General features: G+C 37.9%; 1 protein-coding gene across 2 annotated transcripts in view; it reads left to right on the top strand.

Annotated features, from left to right (window-relative positions):
- Positions 1–25945, top strand: part of TSHR (thyroid stimulating hormone receptor) — a 70305-nt gene that overhangs the window by 10198 nt on the left and 34162 nt on the right. For both annotated transcript variants that reach the window (XM_039390025.1, XM_039390026.1), the window contains exons 2-3: positions 11691–11762; positions 16852–16926. In XM_039390025.1, coding sequence (XP_039245959.1) covers positions 11691–11762; positions 16852–16926 — 147 coding nt within the window. The remainder of the gene's footprint in view (positions 1–11690; positions 11763–16851; positions 16927–25945) is intronic.

Raw genomic sequence — 25945 nt, 5'->3', positions numbered from 1 at the left:
ATGGAGCCCTACTTTCCTGGGTATGGCTGAACACTTGCCTGCTAATGGAAAGCATTGAATTAATTCCTGATTTTGCTTTGATAATGTGTGGTTTTTGCTTTACCTATTAGACCATCTTTATTTCAACCCACAAGTTTTTTCACTTTTACTCTTCTGTTTCTCTCCCTGATCCCACTGTGGAGGGAGTGACTGAGCAGCTGTGTGAGTCTTAGTTGCCAGCTGGGGTTAAACTACACCAAGAAGGCATTGAGGCCTTTTCCGTGTCCTTTGTCAGTAAGTCCCTTGTGCCCTTGAGCAGTGGGCCCCCAGTTTCCCTGTTTTCCTTTTGCTGACCATGCACACTTACAGAAGTCCCTCTTGTTACCCTACACATACATTGCTAGTTTCAGCTCCAGCAGACTTTTTGCTCTCCTAATGTGATCCGTTCATATAAGATTATTTATACCTGTGCCCTGGCTAACTTTTTTTGGTCAATGTTCAGGACATGATCTTGGGTGATTTGGAGCTTGCTTTGTGAGCCAGTAAGATAATTTTTGAGTTTCTGTGCTCCAGGACACTCCCAAAATTTAGTACACACACTTGTCTCCCAGTAACTAACAAAGTAAGGTGCTTTGAACTCAGATGAATTAGTCAGAAAGGAAATGCCCACCAAAAGAGTTTAAAAGACTCCATGGTAAAACAATGCAGTTTTCTCCTTACCCAATAAATTAGAGAGTTTCCACAAATGGTAGTATGAACTAGGAATTTATGAAATATCATTTTCCTGCAGAATCTCTCTGAGAGGTAAAATTCCTCTCCTATAAGAGGGAGTCCACAAGGACTGATGCAAGTTGGGAAAAGGGGAAATCTCTGTCACAAGAGAGTGAGCAAATGTTAAAAGCCTATATATTGACATAGCTATGAGAAAAATAATTCTGTTCCTTTTGGTGGGTAAATTCGGTTACAAAGGAAAAAATTAGCTGACTTCTTCAGAAGCTATCTCCACTACAGTGTTCTGTCATGCCTGACCGTGACCCACACGCATTCAGCTGAGCCTGAGACAGTCCTGATGTCAGTTTTGAAATTTGTGTAGCCCAGAATAAAAGGTTTCCTTGTGATACAATTCTGAAAATGTGTATCTATCCTGATTGCAAAATCCCAACTCTGAGCAACAGCATTATCTTTTTTTCTGGCTGTCAGGAAGAAAAATTGTTACCATAGATCCACAAGAGAAGAATCTTCACCCTTTCCACCAAAATGATATCTTCTTTTTCTACTTAACCTTTCTTTCTTGCCATTTGCATATTATTACTTTTTTTTCCAATTTTTTTGTTAATTTTCTTGATTTTTGAATGAGTCAGGCATATGGATTAAACAGATGTTGCAGTACAGAAACCACTCTCCCAGACTGTGGAAATGTTTCAGTAGATCCTATTTACACTACAGACCACTTTGAACCATATCCCTTTAAAAAAAAATTTTTTATGTTTAATTGAGAATAAGGAGGGAATTTGCTTGGAACCTGACTAGCTGAGCAGGGATTATAGAACAGTATGCTTTAGTTAACAATTTTCTTTACATTTCAAATGTAAATTAAGAAATTTCCTGCTATTCCACTTGAACAAAAAAAGCAACAACTGGTTTTGTGAGACAAAGAAAGTCTGAGATCATATGTGACAAAGAAATAGGCTTTAAAAACCTCAGATGCCTTTATGAACAGTTAGAGATACTATAAAATGCAGAAAGACCTCTAAGACCTATTTTTTTGTACATTAAAAGTACATAAAGAAGGAACACAGGAAGTTACTTCAAACCTGCTTGAATTTATACTGAAAAAAACACAGAAACAGTAAATCTGGTTTCACATTCAGTTTGCTTAAATAACTTTCATTGATGAATTAGAGCAGAGCTCTGCCTTAGGGAAAACAACCCTATTCCAGAAATATACGTGTGTATATTATACATGTAAATATACAGCTTTCTACTGCCTTACAGATGCTCATGTTTGTCTATATATGCAGTCCTACATTACGTTTGGAGGCAAGAACTGTCTGTGTCCTGTCCTCACACAGTGCCTACAGTTACAGGGTTTTGGTTCACAAATGATAGAAATAGAGACAATGAATGAAATAATTAATGTAATTGGCTTGATATTTTTTCTATTTGAGGAATGTAAGGAATGATCTAGAGTTGACTTGGGGTTACTTGCTTTGTAACTTGGGGTTACAAAGCAAGTTGTAATGCTTTGAAGTGCAAGATGCACTTCTCATACTTACCTATGTAAGTATGAGAAGTGCATCTGATATTCAAATGGACATTCAACACGTAACTTCTTTTAAAAGGTTCCAGGCCAATGCCAAAAATCCAGTGGTAGCCTAAGGTAACAAAGTTCACTCGTTCTAAGTTATTAAGGCAGTAGTGCTAAGAGCTGACTGTGAAGAATTTCAAAGGGCTCTTACAGGACTGAGTGGGTGGCAAATGAAACGGTAAACGAAATTTGATGATAACAGAGGAAATGATACCCAGTGGGAAAACCATACAAAGATACATATATTAAAAATGACAAGTTCTGAGCTCATCAGGAGGAGATCTTGGCATTATGTTAGATCTTGGCATTAGTTCTGTAAAACATGGATTCAATGCTCAGGAAGAGTAAAAAAGAACCTACAAAAAACCCCCAAACCAAACCATACCAAACCAAGACCAAACAAAAAAAAAAAAAAAACCAACTAACTAACCAAAAGCCAAAAAACCCCTCCAAATCAATCAACTAACCAAAAAAACCCAAACCGAACCCCAAAAAACAACATCAAAAAAACCCTCAAAACAACTTAATCAAATATTAGAAAATACTGGGAAAGGAACAGATAACATACTTTTGCCACTGTACAAATAAGGGTTTGCCTGTACCTTGAATACCTTGTAGAGCACTGATATTATCACTTGGAGTAGGATATTTATTTAGAAATTGAAGAAATACAGAGAAAGCAGGAAGGATGACCAAAAGTGTGGAATGGTTTCCACAGAAGATACTGGGTAGCCTGTGACCTTTCACTCTGGCTGGAGAATTGCTGAACGGAGGGATAATAGAGGTCTACACATCAGGAAGGGTGGGGAGAAAATGGGATTGACTTTTTACTCCTGCTTCAAGAACAAAATGTCATATATATGAAGGTAGACAAGTTTGGAAAGTTAACAAAAAAACCAAAAAAAATCATCAAACCAAAGCAACCAAACAACCAACCCAAAAACCAAACAGAAAACCCCAAACAACTCACCAAAACTGAAAGGGAAGTGTTTCTTCCTGCAACAGGAAGTAGGTCTTTGGAATTCCCAAAAAGACATGCAAGAAGCTGATAAAATCTCAAGGCAAAATTGGGTGTGCAACTGAAAGAGAGATCCACTGAGAATTAGAAATAGGCAAAAAATACATTAATGAACAGACTCAGAAAATTCCTTCAACAGAAAAAGGTGTGAAGCTGGGAAAGTATTAAGGGAGTATTACATGTGCCTGGCCTATATTTACCCTTTCAGTCTATCTGTAGGTAAAAATTTGGCCTGTCTTTGTTAATGCTAAAAAAAAAAAAAGAAGAAGAGGAAGAAGACTTGACAAAATGGGTCCTTCATGTCAATCAACACAGCTATTTGCATGTTTTTAATGTCACTGCTGCACCCTAATGTAATAATTGTTTCTTATATAGATGAAAACTCACTTCACTTCTATACCTCAATTAAATCTGTTAAACTGAGTGGTGGGATTTTTGCTAATTCCATTCTACAACAGCTAGAAATGGTTTGGGTTTTTTTAGGAAAAAAAAAATCTCTTCCTGACCTCCCCACATATGTCATTTTATATCTAGGAACACCAAATCTACTTGTAGTACCTAATCAGCACTGATATTGGTGCATTTTGAAACAGCACTTCTCAGGAAAATTGGGGATTAATTGGAAACAATCCAAAGAAAAGCATCAGGAAGAGAGTGAAGCAGAAAAGACTACTTGAGAAGACTCCATTGCTGAAAGTTTTCATAAACAAGACAGTTCTAAGAAACAATATGAAAATAGTTTTTTCTGCATAGGAACAAGAACATCTAGCTCCTTAACACCCTTACTGTGAAAGGTTAGGAGAATATTAGTGGGAAGTATAATATTTACTTCTCCTTTTCTTATACTCTTCTCTCAGCATCTGCCAATGGACTACCAGAAACAAGATAGTGGACTAGGTGCACCTTTGTCTCATCAAGTACAGCCATTCCTCTGCTCTTAAAAGCATTTCCTTTTGAGGTATTTTTTGATGATATTTGTCCCTGGCTTCAAGTTGTCATAGGCTACTTCTAAAATAATTCCATTACAAGAAGAAGGTAGACCAAGAAATGAGAAAATCTGTGGAGAAAAAAAAAAAGGAAAATGCTGTACTGTGATCAACTCTTACATGCCTTTCATTGGCAATGTCATTATACCAATGTTCTGGTTTTGCAGTGAAGGCAATAATTACCTTTGAGAGACAAAAAAAGTACTCCAAAGATAGGAAGATTTGAAAGTTTCAGCAAACTTTGTTCTTCAGTGATTATTAGAACTTTTTGCTAAAAGGTTCTGCTTTAAAAGAAACATTCAGATTTAGACTCTGATGTTAAGTCCAGAGTTGGTTCTTAAATATTAACATCATCTTATTTTTATCAAGTTGATAAGAAAAATCTTTCAGCTGAGGAATTATTTGCACTGCAACAGTCTGAGAGAGAAGAAAGGTGAGGGGTATAAATTGCCTGTGATCCCTACATGAACAAGAAATATTGCAAGATTCAACAAAAGAAGGAAAGCAGACTTTCTGATGAGGAGACTGACAAAGGTGCTGAATTACATCCCAGAGAATAAATTCTGTGAAAATTGTAAATAATGAAGAGGACAAGTCACTGATAGACAAAGCCGGAACATTTAGTAAACCAAGTAAAGCACCCAATGTGCATTGAAATAAACAGGCAGGGAAAACAGTGTTTGTAAGAACAGTAAACTACAATTTTTTTCCTACAGGTTAGGCAGACACTATTCTCAAAACCAAAGACTTTGAAAATGACGTATTGGTTATGCTCAGTGGATAACTGCCTGGAGCTCTATGCCAAAAAATGTTTAATAAAGAATATAGGTGGTTTAATTCTACTGCTCACAGTTTAAGAAGTAGAAATGCTGGAGTTAGTTCAAAAGGAATCACAGGTTTAAATAAAGTATTGAAAAAATATACCTTACAGGATGCAGTTCTGTGCAATGTGCTCTTGGACAACCCTGCTTGAGCAGGGGGGTTGAACCAGACGACCCACTATGGTCCTTTCCAACCTCACCCATTCTGTGATTCTGTGATCATAGCTGTTCAACTTATCAAAACAAAAAAGGAGCAATTCAATCATGTTAACTATGAGAATGTGAGGCTCTTTCATTTAATAGGTAAAGACTGCACAAAATCTAGTGGCATAAAGCTACAGTTGAACAGATTTCATCTTGGGAGAGAAAGGATTTATCCCAGCCATTTACTCAAGGATAATTCTGGCACTTTTCTTTAATGCAGTTCAAAGGATCAAAATCTGAAGCCTGAGTTTCTTGGAGTCAATGCAGAGAACGACAATTCACTCCAGAGTGCCAATTCAAAGTGTGTAAAATCGATGCCTAAATACACTTCCCAACTTTGTACTGCACACCAGTAGCGACAAACACAGACAAAAAGCAAGAATGATTGAGCACTTGAACAAATGATTAATTGTTGTATGGGATTCTTTTTAATATTCTTTTTAAACCAACAATATATGACCTTCCTACCCCCAAAAACATCAAAAAGGAGAAGCAGTACTGTACCTACTGGGAAAAGTTATGCTTTTTATTATCCAGAATATCAGACTGGATGTTCCCATGTGCCCTCTTAGCCTTAAAATCTATGCCTCTACAACTTATTAAGAAGGCAAAACAAATGAAATTCCTAAATGAGCACTTAGCATTTTTTATAACATATTTATCATGTGACTATTTACAGACAGTTTTACTTAAACAGTTGTCAGAAAGCAAGCATGCTCTTTTTGCTACAATTAAATGGCAGTAGATCAGAAGCCATTCCCCACCCAAATATTTTTTTACAATGTAATTAAGTTTACATCTTACTGAAATCTTATGAGGCCAGTTTCTAAAAGATGTGGGCAAAAAGTTGCATTATCATTCTTTATGAAACTAAACCAGTAAACAATAGGTTTTAGTCTCCCTACAGTGAATCTGCGTAGTTCCTGCTCTCTCTAAGGGCAATTAGACTCACTCAAAGGGAACAGAAATATTTTTGTCTTTTCAGCTAACTCGATAATAGCTGGTGAGAGTCTATTGAGGAAAAATAGCAGGATATAAAAATGGCATGTATTGATGGCAGCTGACTCATCAAGATCACAACATATCTATGTGCAGCTTAGTACAACACCCATACTAAATGAAAATAGGAAGAGCCTGAAAAGCGAGCCAACACTGTTCAGTGTCGTAGTTCTAAGTAAATATCCATTAATTAATTCCCTATATGCTGAAAATTCAGAGTTCACTACCTCCTTTTTTTTGTCCTTGCTTGAACCTGCTGTCAATTCATAAAACAGCTTTTTTTATTATGTCCAACAGCCAATTTGTCTCAAATCTTTCCTGAGGTCCTTTCTGATTTGTTTCGAAAATATGAGTTCAAAAATCAATCATCACTTGTTTCTTATTCCTTCAAAGAACTTGCGTATATGTGAGGCTAGCTGTGTCTTATTGAGAATCATAGCATTATGGAATCATAGAATCATTTAGATTGGAAAAGACCTTTAAGTTTGAGTACAACCCTAAACCTAGTACTGCCAAGTCTACTGAACTATGTCCCTTAATCACCATTGTCTACAGGTCTTTTACTTATCTCCAAGGTCTTATGTTCAATGAGGAGACCTTTTAGGACATAATGCCTACAGTGGAGACACACTATCAGTTTCAGGCACTGTAAATGATAAAATCATAGAATCATAGTATCATTTAGGATGGCAAATATCTTTACGATTATCAAGTCCAACTGTAAACCTAACATTGCCAAGTCCACCACTAAACCATGTCCTTAAATGCTACATCTACACGTCTGTTAAATCCCTCCAGAGCTGATGACTCAACCACTTCTCTGAGCAGTCTCTTCCAAAGCCTGACCACTTCTCTTTCCCTGAAGACATTTTTCCTGATATCCAGTCTAAATCTGTCCTGGCGCAATTTGTACCTATCATTAGGCTACTTACTTGTCCTATCGCTTGTTACCTGGGAAAACCTTTCAACAAGCTCCTTTTGGGTAGTTGTAGAGAGCAATAAGGTCTCCCCTGAGCCTCCTTTTCTCGAGGATAACAACCCCAGCTCCCTCAACTGCTCCTCATAAGACTTGTGCTCCAGACCCTTCACCAGGTTCATTGGCCCAGTCTGGACATGCTCCAGCACCTCAGATGTGTTTCTTGTAGTGAGAGGCCCAGAGCTTGACACAGGATTTGAGGTGCAGCCTCACCAGTGCTGAGTACAGAGGGATGATCCCTTCCCTAGTCCTGCTGGCCACACTATTTCTGATACAAGCCAGGCTGTCATTGGCTGCCTTTACTACCTGGGCACACTGCTGGCTCATGTTCAGCTGCTGTTGACCAGCAGCCCCAGGTCCTTTTCCACTGGGCCACTTTCCAGACACTCTGCCCCAAGCCTGTAGCACTGCCTGGGGTTGTTGTGTCCCAAGTGCAGGACTCAGCACTTCATCTTGTTGAACCTTGGACAACTGGCCTTGGTCTATCAATCCAGCCTGTCCAGATCCGTCTACAGAGCCTTCTGACTCTCCAGCAGATCAACACTCCCACTCAACTTAGTGTCATCTGCAAGCTGATTGATGGTGTATGCCATCCCCTGGTCTACACCATCACTAAAGATGCTAAAGAGGGCAAGCCCCAATACTGACCATTGGGGAACCCCACTAGTGACCAGCTACCAAGTGGAGGTAACTCCATTCCCTCCCTGGGAGCTCACCACCACTCCCTGGGCCTAGCCATCCAATTAGGTTTTAACCCAGTGAAGAACGTACCTGTTAAAGCCATGGGCTGCCAGCTTTTCCAGGATAATGCTGTAAGAGACAGTGTGGAAGGCTTTACTGAAGTCCAGATAGACTATATCCACAGCCTTTCCCTCATCCACTGGGCAGGCCACAACATGAGCAGCCTACTGTTTTGCTGGTAAATGGAAAGTAACATTCAGTATGGTCATTGCTTCCTGTAAAGTCTTTTTTTTTCTAACTCAAATCCAGTCAGAAGCAGTGAGTGATCACAAACTGAGCAAGGATAAGCTCCAAAATTCTTGTTTGGTATTTTCTGTTTGCTATAAATTAGCAAACTTCTGTTTTGCTCTAAATTAGCCCTGACAGTCTGACAGTGTCCATATGTACCTCAGTTTGCAGGAAGAGGATACATAAGCACTAAGAACTCACTTTCAGTACAGAATTATACCAAACACTGACCCGCACACTTTCATTTTGTAAAGATCTAGCATTTCTTTAATTTCTTAGAGCTGGGCCAGTTTTGATGTATATTTTATGTTATTCTGTTAGACTTCTGGTTAATTGTAGGAAAGAAGCCATTTAGTATTCTAGCATATTCAGAAGTGATTCCTTACTTTCAGAGTTACTTTGCTATGTAAGTCTTTCATTCCTACCACATTGGTAATACTAGCATTGGACACTAGGTGGTAATCATCTTCTGGTAAGCTCAGGATGCATTTCACTATGTAAAATGCCTTTTTATAGCTATTTTTGTATCACTGAAAGACGAAAACACATTTATTTGGGAATAATTTTAAAAAAATATTTTTGTTTGTTTAGTAGTGTTGGATATATTTGAATATAAAAACCTAGAAACTAATGTGTCAATATCTGTTTGCCTAGCCATTAGCTTAGCTGTCATGGTTATTTCTCCTCTATAAAATCTGGAAGGTCATTGTTTGCTATAATTTTCTCAGAAAAAATGAAATTAGCATGTAGAATTTCTTTTATGGTCTGTGTAATCACTGACACTTTGAATTCAGCGATCTGTTAAGACAGTATGTAGTGGGGGAATGACAACTTTAATAAACACCAATATGTCAATATGTGCTACGTGCTACTGTTTAATGGTTGTTTATGTAGTAGGTGTGTTACATGAACTTGGAGCCTTTTGGGTTTGCTGACAATCTCTGATACTGCTTCCCCCCACAACTAAGTTTTTGTCATATAACCGGCTATTTCTTCTCTTCTCCTGCCTCTACTTTATTGTCTCTCTTTATTCTTTTTAAGTGTGTTCATAAACACATCCTGTAACCCATATTTTTTTGTTATATTTGCAGAATGCAGAAAATATCTTTAAACCATAGCAGATAGATAGGAAGAAATACGATACTCCCACTTTCAGCTCATATATTAAATTTACCAGCTATTCAATCAAAATATAACCTTGAAGGGTATGTTTCTTTATCATTTCATAATACAAATAATTTGATATAATTGATTAATAAATATTATCCAGAATTTCCAGGCTTTTCTGATAGGAAGTATAAATTTCAAGTATGTTAATAAAAGGTTAATGTGAGCTCATTTAATGTAGTTCATGAATGATGGGCCTGACTCCATTCATTCATGGAGTGGTATGAATGTCTGACATAAGAGCAGGAGGTCAAGAAGAGACTTAGGAGGGTGCTTAAATTCTTCCTTTTCTAGAAAATTGAATGATTTGTAAGTGATAGGTTAAGTACTAGCATCTGTAATAGTTGCGAATGGGGATTAATTATGTGTGAGTCAGCATTTTGTAGGTGAACAGAGGACCAGAAAGGATAAGAGAGGTTAAAAGTGAGTTTGGATAATCAGAAATGACTTAAACTATATTTTTCTTGGGTTTTTAGTTCGAAAAGTCTCAGGTGGAAGCCTTAGAACTACCTTTTCCTCCTAAGGCACCCAGGATACCATTAGACTTATTTGCAGCAAGGGCACATTGCTGGCTGATGTTTAACTTGGTGTCCACCAGGACCCCAGGTTCTTTTCATCAAAGCTGCTTTCCAGACGGTTGGCCTCCAGCACGTACAGGGTCCTGGGGTTGATCCTCCCCAGGTGGAGGACTTTACACTTTCTACTTGCTGAACTGTGTAAGGTTTCGATTGGCCCATTTCTCCAGCCTGTCAAGGTCTTCATTGTCACTGTTCTACTTTAGGACTTGTTAAAATATGCCTAAAACCAGAACTCCCACAGTCATCACTGTCAGCTTCCTCAAAGGCCTGGAAATACAGACAGATTTTGAAACAGAACAGTAAGATCAGCAGGCTGGATTAAGCAGCTGTTTTCTACAATTTTTTTGTCTAGGACTGTGATAATAGAAGGAAGCAATAGTATGAAATGGAGGAGGGAGAAGGATGGGAGAGCACTGGTATGGATGTCACAGTGCTATGAGTGCAGGGAAATAAACAACTGACAATTGACATTCCCCTGATCAGGGGCTTGGTTTGAGCCAGGTGTATTGAGGTCAGAAGAAACATCAGCCTACTGTTAGAAAAGTAGAAGTCTTTACATTCTCCTTACTCATTCTTGTAATGAGCATATGAAGTAGGGAAGGTATACTTGGGAAGTAGAGACTTCCCTTGGGATTATAGGAAGGTACATTCTCTTAATTTATATTTTTATTCAAGATGAAAGTTTTAAGAATTTCTACAGATAATTTTATTTCTTACATGAAAATTCCAGAAGCTTGATAAATCTTAAGATGATAATATTTTTGTCTCTTTAAATCAAATATAGTTATAGTAATCAGATACTTCACATTACGAAACAGGAAACAGAATTAGGGAAAAATTCTGATTTGTTTATTTCCTTTCTCTTGACCTGCTGTTAAACAGCCACTATGGGAAAAGTTTATAATTTGTTCTTGATTGTTCTTCATACTATTCATTGACTAGAAATTATGAAAGTGTATTCCCAAACTGTACTGGAAAACCAAAGATTACCTAATCCAATCATGACAGGTAGTAACTGTAAATTCAGTAGGTATCATAGGCTGATTTTCTAAAGCATTTTGTCCTTGTTTTTTTAGAGTAGTCAGTCTGCTGGAGATTCATTCTGTTAAGAACTTGGCTGTTGATAAGTATCTCCCTTAAATATTGCCTGCTTTTCTGAAATCTCCTGCAGATGGGTAAGGTACATGCCACTCCCACATCAGCAGTTTAGGAAGGAAGAACGTCACATTTATGACAAAGAAAATGGAGAATTCTGTGGAGGTAGTATGCAGTTGCTCCAATTCAGTTTTGGGTGGTATACCTGAATTTCTTGCTCAGAATGAGGGATGGGATATCTTTGTGGAGCCTGAAATGATCAAAAAAATGTTTCTTGTCTCGTTGCCTTCAATGTGCAAATATGTTTGCTGGTCAAACTCTGGGGTTTTGGGAGGTCCATTTGAATGGATCACCACTGACTGCTGAGTTCCTAGGAGAGATGATGCAGAAGGTTGTAATTCAGATTGAGGGAGTGCCAAAGAAAGCAAGCTACATAATGGAATAGGAATAGAAATGAGGCAAAGAAGGCAACATGGGAAAAGGAAAGATAAGAATAAAAGTATTGTAGCAGACATGAAGTTGTGTAGGACTTTTTAATGTTAAATTGTACTTCCCAAAGGATATTAACTGACAAACTTTTATTCCTCTAGGAGGTTTATGGAGACTCACCTAAGAACAATTCCAAGTGACGCTTTTTCCAATCTCCCCAACATCTCTAGAATGTAAGTTCTGTCTCTGATATTATTTTTTTAGCTATTTTATTAAAAATCAGTCTCCTTCTCCAAGATTCTGTCTTACAAAAACTTGTGAAATGAAAATATTCTTACACCTTTGTTACCTCACCACTTACATTTTAGAACTGCAGGTAATAATCCTTTTAATAACCTGAACCAGCTATAGGAAGGCATTCTAGGCATTTATGGATAAGACCACAACTTTATTGAAGTCAATGTGATAAATAAGGCTATAAAACTTTTTTTCAGTCTGCAAATTACGGGGATTTTTTTTGCTCATAAAAAATTAACATATTCAGTTCCTGGTCCTGGCTAAAAATTTGTTTCCAGCTGCCAGCATGATTTGTAACTCATCTCATTGGAGACCATGAGCATTTCTAGACTAGAGGTGAACTTTCACCAAAATATTAGTATTTGTGAGATGTGAGAGGGACCTCCATTGTGTCACTGCCTTTGTGTGCAAACATATGCATGGATACAGTCCACAAAAGCAGAACCAGCAGCCTCTACCTATTTGCCTCATATCAACATCTGTCTCGTTGAAGGTGTCTATGTTAAAGAAACTTCCCTGTCCAAGAGCCACTCTGGTAGTCATTCACACACTACCTGGAGCTGGGCTTGAGATCCCTTGGGAGCTACACACCCTGCACTCATGCAGTCAGACCGGGTTTCCTTACCGACAGGACCCCAGATTTCCCATAACAGTGTGTCAGATGTCCAGACCTTTCAAATAGTTTAATCTTGGTCAATAACTTAACAACAAAATAACAGCTTGAACTGGGTGGCTCCAAGGAGGGACCCCAAACAAAGAAATCCCTGAGCTTTTATACCTTCACTGTCTGGGGTCCTCAGGTCTTGCTGTGTCTCTGCTGTGCCAGGTTCCCTGGCTGGCACCAGAAGCCCCCATGCCCTTTGTTGTGCAAAGGGTTGGCACTCCATGGCCCCTTGCCTCAGGATCCCACCACCCAGAGCTCACCCTTGCACTGCACTGCTCGTTGGTGTCAGCAGTCTTGAGAAAAGGTTGTCCCACATTTGTTTGTTCTTGGTGGCTGGCCCATAATCTGTGATCCTGTCCATGACTATTTGATGCAGGGAATTTCTCTGCCATTTCCCAATTCACTCCCTAGAATCAGAGCCATGTGATTTAGAAGGGACTTCAGGAGGCCTCTAGTCCATGCTCAAAATTGGGCCAACTTTGAGATCCAACCAGAACGCTCAGGTTTTTATCAGTCTGCTGCTCAGCTTTGTCTGTGGCCAATGTTAAGTAAATAAACCATCTAATTGAGCAAGAGGTCCACTTTTTTCTTGTTCAGCCTTTTATTACTAATGTAGCAATAGGAATTCTTCTTCTTGCCCTTGATGTTCCTTGCAAGTCTCAAATCTATATGAGCTTTGATTGAATAGCTACCATTTAAGAATTCATGAAAAAAGACTTTGGGGGAATGTGGTCTGCCTCATATTTTATAGTTTCATTCAGATGTTTTGAAGTAATGACTTTCTAAAATCCTTTTAAGTAATTGTTCTTGAATATCTACAGCCTCATTTACCATCTCACTCTAATCAGATGGTAAATGGTGTATTATTTTGTTGGGGGTTTTGGGGACAGGGGAGGGAGGAAGGGAATATCCCTCATATAATGTATAATATCATATATAAACATGATAAACTTTGTTTAGAACAGATTTTGATTCAATGTAAAAGGATGTCAACTCTTCTTCATCTTTCAGTGACCTCTAATACATTGCCTAGAGGCTTTTCAGATTTCAAATCTTTAAAATTGCAATATTTTGACTTTATAAAAGAACAGGTGTTCATCTGAAAAATTTAGGGAACCTTTCTCTAAAGATGCTCCAAAACCTCCAAAACCAGCAGTTTACATCTGAATAGTGTCAATGCCTGTCTGGATACTTCTTATGGCATTACTACTACCACAAAACATTATCTCCCACCTTCTTGATATAAACTTCAGGTTAAGGAACCAGTACCTGTATTTTAACTACAACTCTTACTTGTATGTCTTGGCATCTAAGGTACCATGTCTCATTTGCTTCTCCTAGCCCATAATTTCCATCAGCAATGAAAATTACCAGACCATTCCTGGTTTTGTAAATACATCTAGAAAATGTTCTGAAGTTTCAATAGGGTGATACAGATTGTGTTTACTGTTCCAATTACAGCACTTCATTTTACTATATGGTTTCTACTATATGATTTCCACAAATAAACACTTTTTTCCTCTGTACTGAATAGAAAATGTATTTGTCCTCTTTATGAACCTCGTTCAAACAGAAATTTTAGAGCTACAGTTTCTCATAAATTAATGCATATATATGTACTCTTGATAACTAGAAGTAGAGACTGTTTCCCTGTGCTGCTTTTCCACAGGAATGAAAGAAAAAGCATTTTAATTACATGCTCAACTGCAAAGCTAACTCCTGTCAAAAAGGCATCACTGAATACAAAATGGTTTTATAGGATATTCAAATGCAAGAGATGTTTCTGGTTTACATTCTTAAAGATGCAAATACATTAAATCTTGGTAGAAGGGCTTCACCCGGTGTTTCCTTAAGGACACATTGAACATTCAGTATTTTTAAAGGCAGGGGTAAGGAACATTTTTCCTGGGCTTAGGGTGGTGCTTTGGGGTCACATTCATGAGTACCTCACAGACACCTGACCTGTAGCTCCCCAAAGTGTTTTTTCCACAGCCTCTCCACACAAAGTTGCATCCCACAGTGCTCTCTGCCAACAGCCCCATGCAAAGCACATTTTCCCCCATGCACCATTTTCCTGCAACACAGGGGATGCTGAGGCTGGAAAAAAGCAAAAAAGGTGGAGAGAGGGAGAAGGAAGAAAATAAGGGCTGGGAGGGGGCCTTGTGGCTGCTCAGTCTGACAAATCCTGTGCTCTCAGGCTCTTTCTGAATGGGCCATGGTGATTAAAGTGTTGTCTGGAAATAGACGTCCTCTGAAACTGTGCATTTGGTGTTTAAGCTATCAATGCAGTCATGATGGGTGTTGAAGGCATTTTGAAATCCTGCAATTTAAACACAGCTGGTAGGCAGAGGAGGTGCTGAATAGGAACATGCATTCAAAATGGGAATTTAAACATGCTTTCCCTGTTCTTCTGATGCAACTCCTTCCAGTTCTGATTACAATGATTTTTATTGCTTACATTTAATATGTGATATTATGTGTTCAATAGGCAGAGCCCACAGATATTTGGAGGCACTCTGAACACTTAGAAGTAAATGTTTATATGCCATTAACACAAGTTTCTGTTTGACATCCCCATTTCAGAGGAGATTTTGAGTGTGTTTGCATGGGGTTTGGGTGTCTATCTACATGACCCTAAAGCAAATAAAACTACTCATTTCCCTGCCATCAGTGATGGTGTAGTTTAATTAATTTACACAACTATATATGTTTATGAAGCAGAAGAGCAGAGGTAACACATGAAGAAAATAAGCTATTTCCTTCCCACTGCATCCCACAGCTGAAAATACAAAACTGTACTTCAGTCAGGCCCAAGTCAGGCAGTATATAGTAAAAATGTAACATGAACCATAGTGGGAAGGCACATGATGGCTGTAGGGGTGAGGGAGGGGAGAGGGAATCCTCTTCTCTGCCTCTTCTCTTATGTGAGAGAAAAGCACCTGCCTGCCTGACGTGAGGTGACTCATTTTGACTACAGAGCACAAAAAAAGTACTCTCCTACTTTCTAGCCCTGGCATGAGGCTGCAATCTCTGTTCATTATCTGGTTTTAATTTCATTTTCTGTCAAACTGATTTATATATCTCTGTTTGTTACATATAGCAACTTTATGTTTTATCATATGTCATTAACATAACCTATCTTTTGGTATGTTAAAATGTAGGGTCTGTTGGAATTGAATAATTAATTTTCTTTCAAGACTGAACCCCCAATTTCCCAGGCAACAGACTTCTCTCTTACAGGAGAACACAATTAAAACATCCCACATAAACATCTAACTCTGCAACACTCAATCACAGAGGTACAGACTGGAATACTTTTTTATTGTATTCCTCTTTTATTATTTTCCCACCTTTTCGAAGAGGCAAATAGCTTTAGAAAAACAATATTACTCTAGAAAGAGAATCTGATAGTTATGCAACCTCTCCCTGTTACTTTTCTGGTATCTTTTCAAAGACAGTTGAATACATTGTCAAAGTGATCAATACAAAATAAATCTCATAGTTAAAGAGTTAAAATTAATTCAGGTAAAATGCTTTTAGTTCCAGGCTGGAAAAGACATAAATTCCCATCCAGTCAGTTCTATTAGCCATCTGCTGGTTGGAAAAGCATGTAACAGCAGTTACAATGTTATCATTCTCCTAATGAGAGTGAAGAGACTCTGTAGAGCTATTTTCTCATCACATTCCATAGATTACCATTAGAACAAATGCAACGCAGTCTGAACTGTGTGCAAATAAATACTTCTTAAGCTTGCTGTCTGGCTTGCTTTCTGAGCCACATTACTCTTTACATCCTCTATGACACTCACTATATGGCTAGAGTTTCTCTCTAAATTCATGCTTTAGCACACTTTTTTACTCAGCCATCAAAGCACCAGTTGCCCTGATGACCTGTCTCTCTCTACAGAAATTACAGCAGTTGTTGCAGTGGTGGCCCAAGGATCATTTCTGCTTCTTTTCTTCCTTTTTATAGTTCTTTGATATAGAAAAATATGCCAATTTACCTGAGGCCTAGATTCCCCCTGGAGATATCCAAGGTGATCTTAAGTGGGGAAAAAGAAAAGAAACATGATGCCGAACTGTAAAATACTGATGTCTGCTTTTGCTGTTACTTTGCACTGTTGTGTTGTTTCGGTTTCACTGTATTCTGCAGTATAATGTGCATCTACAGCATCAGTCAAAATAAAAATCCTTAAAAGGATTTTAAAAGTGTGTCCCTCAGATACTGTCCATGTGTCTGGTAGTGTCATGATAGGTGGATGAGAAAAATAATGAGAGGAAAAATGAAGTGGTATGATGGACGCTAGCAGTGGCTCCCCAATGTCTGAGACCTGTTTATTTTTCTGTTTGTTGTTGTTTAGCTACATCTCTATAGATGAAACACTTCAGAGTCTGGAGGCCCATTCCTTCAACAGTTTAAGTAAAGTCACTCACATGTAAGTACTGTAATTAAATAAATGAATACAGCAATAAGATAAATTTGAGACGCGTGGAAATAACATATATGATGATGTTTGAGTTGTCATTCCTGTCTCCTTTATAGCTAAATATTCCTTTTCTCATTCCCTTTCTCCATAATGTGGAATGAGTCAGTCTTTTTTGAGCTAATTTTATTATGCTTTCTTTCCATACATCTTTTTTGTTTCCTTGCTCTTCTGTGTCCTCCCGTAGAAATGCAGGTAAATATAGTGAAAAATATGTGGGGCTACATCACAAGATTGATGGCAAGTTGAAATAAAATGGCAGTTAAGAATCACTTCTGTCAAATTACTGCAGGTAAGTGTAGAACGGTAATATAAGCACCAGAAATAAAATCAGAAGGGCCAAAGCGCAGAGCAAAATGGCACTAGCTGGAGACATGAAGAATAATAAGTAATCATTCTGAAAATGCACTAGTATAATGAAGAGTGTTTATATGGTTATTAAATGGAACGGGAATAATATGGAAAAAGGCTTCTGGGAAGTGTTTTTATACCTTTTGTTCTGATGGTCCTCACCAAATGATGCACTAGGATAGTTACAGAAATGGTAGGATACCTGCATCCAGAGAGTTCCTGTCATTCATCAGGCCCCTGTTAAAATGAGAACGTAATGTACTGAATAAAGAGCTTCATAGGATCCATCCTGTATCTGGTACTCTTCCATGTTTCCATCATTGATCCAGAGGAGGGAATGGAAAGTATGCCACTGTTGTAAAGCTCATCAGGATGAGCTACAGTTTGTCATACTTCAGAGAAGATTTTTGTTTGCAGAGGTTCCATGGGAGAGCACTGTTGGTCATCATGGATCTCGAAAACATTGTCAGAGAGGAAAGGCTTCTGTGTCCAGAAAGAAAACATGCCAGAGGCAGATATATACTTTAAGGTTGTTGCAAGGGGTGAAACCTACCACCCATTTTCCACACTGATGTTTGACAAAGAAAAAGTAATAATAAGGTTAAATTAGATTATATGAAATTCATGTTAGACTGTAGGAAGTGTTTTAGTATGGCTGGCATAAGTAAACACTAGAATTGTTTTCCCTATCACTGCAGGCCTTCAAGGCTGTGTGATCAGAAACTTCATAAATCTATTTAATCTTCACTCAGAGAAAGAAATTGAATTAAATTATCAACTTAATACTGCTCTGTTTTCTATGATTTTTTTTCCTTTTACTTCACACAGTGTGAAAAAGAAAGACTAATAAAGTTACAGGAGAAAATATCATTACTGTTACTGAAGATAGAGAGAAACTAATGCTGGAAAGTGTAAGTGACTCCTCTAAGAGAACCTGACAGACATAGCTAGAAGCACAGTGCAGGATTCTGAGACCTAGTTCAGTCCAATAACATGCTCCAGTAGTATTCCTGAAAGTTTCACAGGAAGATTTTGGTGTAGTATCACTGCTTTTCTTTGGTTGTAATACTATTCCTTCTTCTGTAGCTCTTTTTTCCAGATCTGTTGTGTTCATGTTCTCTTTCACAGTTGTTGTGTCTTTAGGATTTCTTGTTTAATACAAATGAACATTTAATGAAACATTTACTGGCAGCACATTTTATCAGCAATGAATAAAGCATTTGCCACTATGTGCTACAAATTCCTCATGTGGTAGTTCTTTTGTAGTTCACTTTATTAGAAGTTAAAGATAAAATGCTCTTGGGCCATCGCATTTCATTGTAGGATTCTTCCATGCAATATGCTGTGTAGTAGCTTGTTGTTTTTATCTTATATGGATGCAAAGACTTCTTGAGGACAGATTAGGGAAAAAGGAGACAGCTGGCTAGATAGCTGTTTTCTGTTGTTTCTGTATTAGAGTCCAAGTGGAGACCGAATTCATAACGCAAAATTAATTTCCTTCAAAGAGTAATATAATGTAAGCCTTTGAGTATAAAGAACTCTTCCACAAAATGCGCACTTTTTAATGTGTCACCAGTTTGACAGAGTGGTGGATGGAGCTCTGGTGTTGCCAGTGCCTCCCAAGGCACTCATTCTTGTGATATACTCTATAACACTGCCTAATTTGCACCAATTTCTGCTATCTAAAGGGTGATGAGGAATACGAGTAGAAGCCTTTTCTCTCACCCTCTTCCATTCTCTAACCGCCTCCAAAGCATGTTTAGATTCCTGCCTGGGCAGACAACCAGTGCCCCTTGCCATAAGCAGGCCTCTGCCATGGCTCCCATGAAGGGAGGGCACACCAGAAGGTTCCAAAATCACTGCATTACCACACCCTGCCAGACCCCAGGCCTGGATGTGTTGTCCATGACCGGGAAGCTGCAGGCCTGGGCAGGAGTCAGCAGAGTTCACGGGCACCTACACTCACATCACCTATAGCACAGGCTGTGGGAAGGACACAGTGAGAATGCTTCCTGATCTGCTATAACAAGGGGTATAGTAATGTGGACCCCTTATATATCTCACAAGGCACTACCGAAAAAGCAACTGTGCACAGACATACAAGATATACGTTTTATTTTTTCTTCTGCACAAGAGTCAAAAATACTACCCAGAACTACATCAGAATTCACAAAAGTCATAGGCAAACCCCCAGGATTTGCAGATAGCCCACAAAGAAGGGCTCTACCACTCAAAAGTGCTTACCAGGTTTTTAAAATATGTTTTGGAAAACATTTATCATTTAATCAGGGAATATCCAGGCATCTGGTAACTTAGATGGTTGCATATAAATGCGATAGAAAACCATTTATAAATATGATCATTTTTATTAATTGCTTCCATAAATCCTGATTTGTTAACACTTATCACTGTTAGATTTACTTTCCAAACAACAGAACTATATGGGGCTAAATTTATATGTTGCGTTATGCATTTGATTAATGTTCTCCATTTACATAGTATTTTCAAAGTATTATTGCTGAAATAATACTGGGTTATCAAGGTGTTTTAAAGGAGATTGAGGTTACCCTAACAGTTTTGAAAAGTCATTTCAGAGTTCCATTTTTACAGCTTGTTTTTCATTGAACTTTCCTAAAGTGCAATTTTACGTAAATAAAAATAATCTTTTAACCCTAATTTAAACTTATACACAGGGTTTCATTTTAAAAACATTTGTTTTTAAATATAAGAACTTCTTAGGAGAAAATTTAGTGTTTGTGGAAGGGAGGAACTAATTGCTTTGGCTTGAGTCAAGTGTTATGTGAATAGGCAACCTGTGTTCGTCATGATCCCTGTCTGCCAAGTTTAGTAGTGTGCTTCTGCCTTGATCTTCAGCAATTCATTTTCTTGGTCCTTATGTGGTTCATGTGCCTCTGTCCTGATTTTCTTTTCCTTCCAGACTTCAGCTCTCTTTAAGTATAGGTCATATTTTTATGAATCTATGCCTTTCAAGTACTGAGCAACTTCTGCAAACTAAGGATACTGATCACATGCTGTATTTTAATGAGCCAGATCTTATTTCAGTTGTAAGTAATGGCAAAAGTCCCACACTATGAAGATGTAAATAAGGGACAAGATTTCGATGTTTTGGTTTTTTTCCCCAATTGTGTTAAATTGGTCTCACAATGGTTTCTGGTTTCTTAAGTATGTCTGTAAGTCAAACTTAACCTGCTTACAAATTCAGAACTGTCTTTCCCACACAATTACATAAGTGTTTATTTTTTCTAGATGTAATTGTGAAAGTGTCTGATTAGGAGTCAATATTTCTGTGTGGCTGTTTTACTAGTAGAGCTGCAGCTTGGTAGCATCACACTGAATAAAAACGTTTTGTAATTAGGTCTTTATTTCTCAGGGAAACATTCCTGTGAAAGGAACCCCAGAAAAATTCACTCTTTCTTTTCCTCTCTTCTCTGTATCTCTGCTCACTCTTCTCTGATCTCTCCCTACTCTCTTCTCACTTGAAAAGTATTCTCCTCTTATACAACCACATAAAAAGCTCTCTCAGCATTTGGGAAGAGGCACAAAGGTTATGGTTCAAGTGGTTTGCCCTCACGTATATGACGTCATTTGGAGAGCTGGTGGAGGACCACTCTCCAGCTCTGCAGTGAGCTGCAGTGAGATGGAGCCAAGGGCCAGGGCAGCCCCACCATCCTCCAGGCCAGGGCTGCACTTCCCTTGGACAGCTTGTGATGCCAGGCCGTGGGATACAGCTCTGCAGAAAGAAAGAAAGAGAGACAATAAATATATAACAAGCAACTGGAGAGGAAAACTGAAGAGATTTGTGGGGGACTGCTGTATACCTGCAGTGAATTTCAGGGCACAGGGATAAGTGTTGTGCAGAAAAATCTTGTTAAAATCCGCAGTCTGGAGGCAGGGAATAGACTGTTGGAATAGCCTAAGCCCGTTTTCTGGTGCCAGTGGTGCAAAGGCTGGACAAGTGCATGCAGATGAAATAACATAAATAGTTTGTCTGTAGGGGGAGAATAAAACATGGAAGTAGATGTAGAAGTGAGAGAAGCCAAGGAAGCTATAGGTAAAATAAGTCTAAGAGGGTAGAGAAGGGCCCCAAGTTAGCTTATTTAAAACACTCCATAATTTCTGACCTGGATATCCTTAGTCTTTCTAGGTATCTCAGCATAACATAATTATATTGCTGCTCTATGGCCAGATTTTACCATCCAGGGAGTCTTTCTGCTGTGCCTTTTGCAACCGGTCTTGTCTATCTCGCATTGGCCTCTTTAGCCACCAGCGCGCTTGTAGCAAATGTGGGTAGAGCCCTTCCCAAATCTTTGTTCGCGAAGCCCAGCCATGATGACCAGATTTGTAATTTCTGAATACTGGGCTTAAACAAACTCAAGGATGAGTCAATATTGCAAGGCAGAAATGAAAAACAGATCTGGTAAATGAAATTTGGAATCCACTTAAATATATAAATATTTGTGCTTTTTTTAATAGAGAATGTTAAGTAGCATATTAATCTTTCTAGAAGTTACCTGGCAAACATAGGTCTCAATTAATTAATTAGACTAATATTTGAATTGTTATTATTAGTTTCATTTTTAGATTCTTCTGGATTTAGAACTAAACAGTTATATCTCTGTAACTGAACATCAGTTCATAATTATTTGTAAGTCTTGACATATGTCTTTATATCATTAAGTGACTTTCTCTGCATATCTGTTCTTGACATGATAAAGTTTTTTGTGTATTTTCTTTAAAAAGCAAAACTGAGTTGCTGTTCATGGACAGTCACGTGGTGGTTTGGTTGTGAACTTAGTACATTTTTAATTCCTAGTCTGAATGCCAGAACATCAACTGTAAAACATCAATTGTCTTTAAAGGACAAATAGGCCAGTTTTAAATGGTTTATGCACTTCTAAAAATAGAGCAGAAGTTGAATAGTTTGTAAAGTAACTTTGAACAATTTTGTAAATATTCTACAATAATTCTATTATCTTGTGGGTAGGTAGCAGCTCTTTCTTTCTTATGAGCATCTCTAAGTAATTTTGGTTAGGACTGCAAATTGCAAGGTTTGTTCAGGGCACCTTTTGCCTTCTTGCATCAATGGTGAACAAAGATGCCTATCTCAGATTTTTTTTATATCTTAAAATCTCAGATTTTTTTTATATCTTAAAAGCACTTAATTCCCAGAAGGACTCAGAATTGTTACATTGCTGTATGCTATGATTAAGGTGTGTTTGTAGAGTGTGTCAAAGTTGCATTTCAAAAGTCATTTAAAATCAGTTCTCATAGACACTTAGATATCTGGGAACTAGCTTACTAGACATTTTTAAGTATACTCTTTGGCTTTGTCTGCATTTTAGGCAGCTAAGTCTACTAATAGTTTTCCTATGGCTGCTTTTCAAAGAACCTTAACTTTTTAATTTAGTGAGTTTCAATCTTTTCAACTCACCAATCCATAAAAGCTAAATGATAAAGTGCAAACCCTGCTTAATGAATTTACTGATAATCAACTTGCTCTTCTTAGCTTTATGGATCCTTTGGGATTAATCTTTACACCACAGGAGTCTTTTGATTACAATTTGAAAATTAGTATCACATAACATTTATGCACCTTTGAGTATATTACTCATGATGGATTACTGTAAAAGAAATTGTGAAATTCAGTTTGTGTATCAGTATCCTGTTAACTGATGAGCTCAGAACTATTAAAATATCTTTCCTCCTTATCAGCTTAACTTCATAGGCTCCTTTATCAGTGGAGCACTAGATATCCTTTAAATCTGTGATTTTACGGGGGAATTCCTTCCAGTACTCTAAGAGTAACGATGTTTAAATGTTTAATACAAGGACAGAAGTACAGTTCATTAATGGAACTGAAGATCTTTCTCTTTTTCATGAAGATGAGATGAGAGGCCACATGTTCAGGCCAGTTAAATGCAGGAGGCACATTTGACTGGACTAGAAGTAGGGATAATTGGATTTTCCTCCTCATTTTTTTCCTTAAGCATAACATTCACTTTTGTCAAATCACCTTTTACCTTTTTATACCTCTCTTATCCTCTCTCTCATTTATTTTGACTGGAGACTTCTATGCAACTGTCTATCTGCTCCACAATGGGCCCTTTTCTTCCTTTTGGGCTTTACAAAGTGTAGGATGAAATGCAAGTATAAAAAGAGTATATATTAAAGCATACTTCTTTTCTAATCCTAGCATTACCAATTCAAGTAAATTGAACAGCAGGGACATAAACCTTTCCCCAGTGTTCAGTTGAATCATATTGATTCCCTTGCTCACGTGGTTTAAGCTTTTCTCTCATTATTGTGCTGTCTCATCTGGCAGTTTAAAATATTTTATTCCCAGATTAATTAGGTTTTCATTTGCCTTTTTTAAACAGCATATGTCCTCTCATGGCCCAGTTATTTAATAAACCAAAATTGTATCTCATTACATTATTTTGCTCTTTCAATTTTAGTACCATCTGCAGATTTCGAATTCTTACTTCCAGTACTCTCATCTGAATAATTTATGCAGAATACTATGAATAGCAACAAACCAAAACCTCATGACTCCGTGATACTCCAATGCATTATCCATTTCCAGGCTGAAGGCTGATCTAAAGACTGTCTTTCCCTGGAAAATGTTTGGTCCACAACAGAGCAGTATCAGGCCAGGAAGCTCATGAATCCAACATTTTGAAGGCAGTCAGTGATGGAAAAAACATGTCAGTTAAAGTTTATTGAGCAAGTTCCACTGCTGGTAGTGTGATAGCTACATAACCAATAAAATAATTTGAAAGAGGCAAGAAACTGACACTGAGAGGGTTTATTTTAAATACAGAAACACATCTACAGTTCAAGGTAGCTAACAGACATGAAGAATATTTGAATGCAGCACTATAGTAGCAGTACTATAGCTATTAATGATATCAATTTAACATGCAAGTAAAAAGTAAATCCTCATTTCCCTGCAGTGTTGTAGTAAACAGAATACAAACTGAAGACTTGAAGGTGGAGCAGGACTGTTTTGTCAGTACAACAGTATAGAGAGAGGTTGAAGTCTTCGTACCGGCATCTACATACTGTTTTATCTACTGTCTTCTGTCTCTTTTCCCACTTTTATTTCTTAGACAACTTGTCTGGGTTGATTTTATCCTGTAAAAATAATTCCAGTGGCAGAGTTAGCCTTAAACTCTGATTTTCTGATTCTTATATTGTGTAGATTACTTGGCACTGTTAGGCCATGGCAAATTAAATACTACTGATTTCTGCCCACTGAGTTTCTGTCCAGTGGTAGCACTTCTTGGACTGACTTAAGACCAGAACATCATCCACATAACCTGCACCACTATGCCATCTTTACCTGTCATCTTCATCAAATTTCTCTATATATGTAGGCAGAAGTGCTTTCTTCAGCCTATTGCTTCACTGCTAGCATCAGGAAGAAGACTGGCACCATTCTTACTATATGGTTTCTATATTAAGACAGGCTGAGTGTTGTTCCAGCAGTGTTATGAGACCAGTGTCCAGAGCTGGCTTAAGGTAAAGAAATAGAAAAAAATATGCATAAATGTCCATATTCTTCTGGAGACAGTAAAGAGGCCAGGAAATTAAAAGTCTGCATGCAATGGGGGAGGGTATGTGTGACTTTTTTAATAAAAGATGAAAATTCAGTAGCTCTACTGAGTCTAGACAGGGAATTTTGGCACAGTCTGATTGGTGCAGGCAGACTGCTGTCATTATGGATAGAAAAGAAAGAAATCTGCTAGAAAATAGAGGAATTAGAATGATTGGGGGAAATTACATTAAGGGAAGAGACAAACATTTCAGAGAAATGGGGAAGAGTCATGACTCCAGGCAATGATCATGATGGCTGGAGGGGCAGCAGCCCCATCAAAACACCTATGGAAAGCACCCATCATGGCCATAGCTGTGACTAGTGTCAGACTGTTTTTTCAACATGTGCAGACTAAAAAGCTACTTGTACACCAAGCTGTTGCCTGGGTAGAAGTATTTAAAGACATAACCATGGGCAGAAGATGAATGAAGCCCATGTTATGTTTTGTGTCATTATATAGCAGAGGTACACTATCCTCTAAACTGCTGGACGTGACTATACAGCGAATAGTGTGTGCATTTCAAGTCTCAGAACAAAGTTAATTTAAGTGACCTGAGCCATCTTTTGATGAGTTCTGAAAAACAAAGAGGAAATATAATACAAAATACTGTTAGACACATGGAGAAAGTAACCAGAAAAATAGAACATAAAATTATAAGCTATACAGGTCATTGTAATTTGATAGGATTATTATACATAAATACTGAAAGTTTTACTTAACTTTTCTTTTTATTCAACTTTGCAGTCACAAAACACTCACTGTGTTCAAAGTAATAGCCATCATAGTACTTGTTTTGATTTTAGGACCACGCAGACAAAGGATCCATAATCAGATCTCAGGTGCTTCTTACCCCCTTGCTTCAAGTAGCCAGTCTCCAGGATGGCATCTATCCAGATGATAATGCATCACTGTAAGATTGCTCAGAATGCATAGTGGTCTTGGGCTAGCATTGGCTAGTACAAAAAGCTTGTTGCAGGAGTTAAGTCCCTGAAAATTCATTT

Source organism: Pipra filicauda, unplaced genomic scaffold (genome assembly GCF_003945595.2).
Source record: "Pipra filicauda isolate LSUMZ 115617 unplaced genomic scaffold, ASM394559v2 scaffold79_size2787110_pilon, whole genome shotgun sequence".
NCBI classification, from domain to species: domain Eukaryota; kingdom Metazoa; phylum Chordata; class Aves; order Passeriformes; family Pipridae; genus Pipra; species Pipra filicauda.
This window is presented reverse-complemented; position numbering and strand designations above follow the sequence as displayed.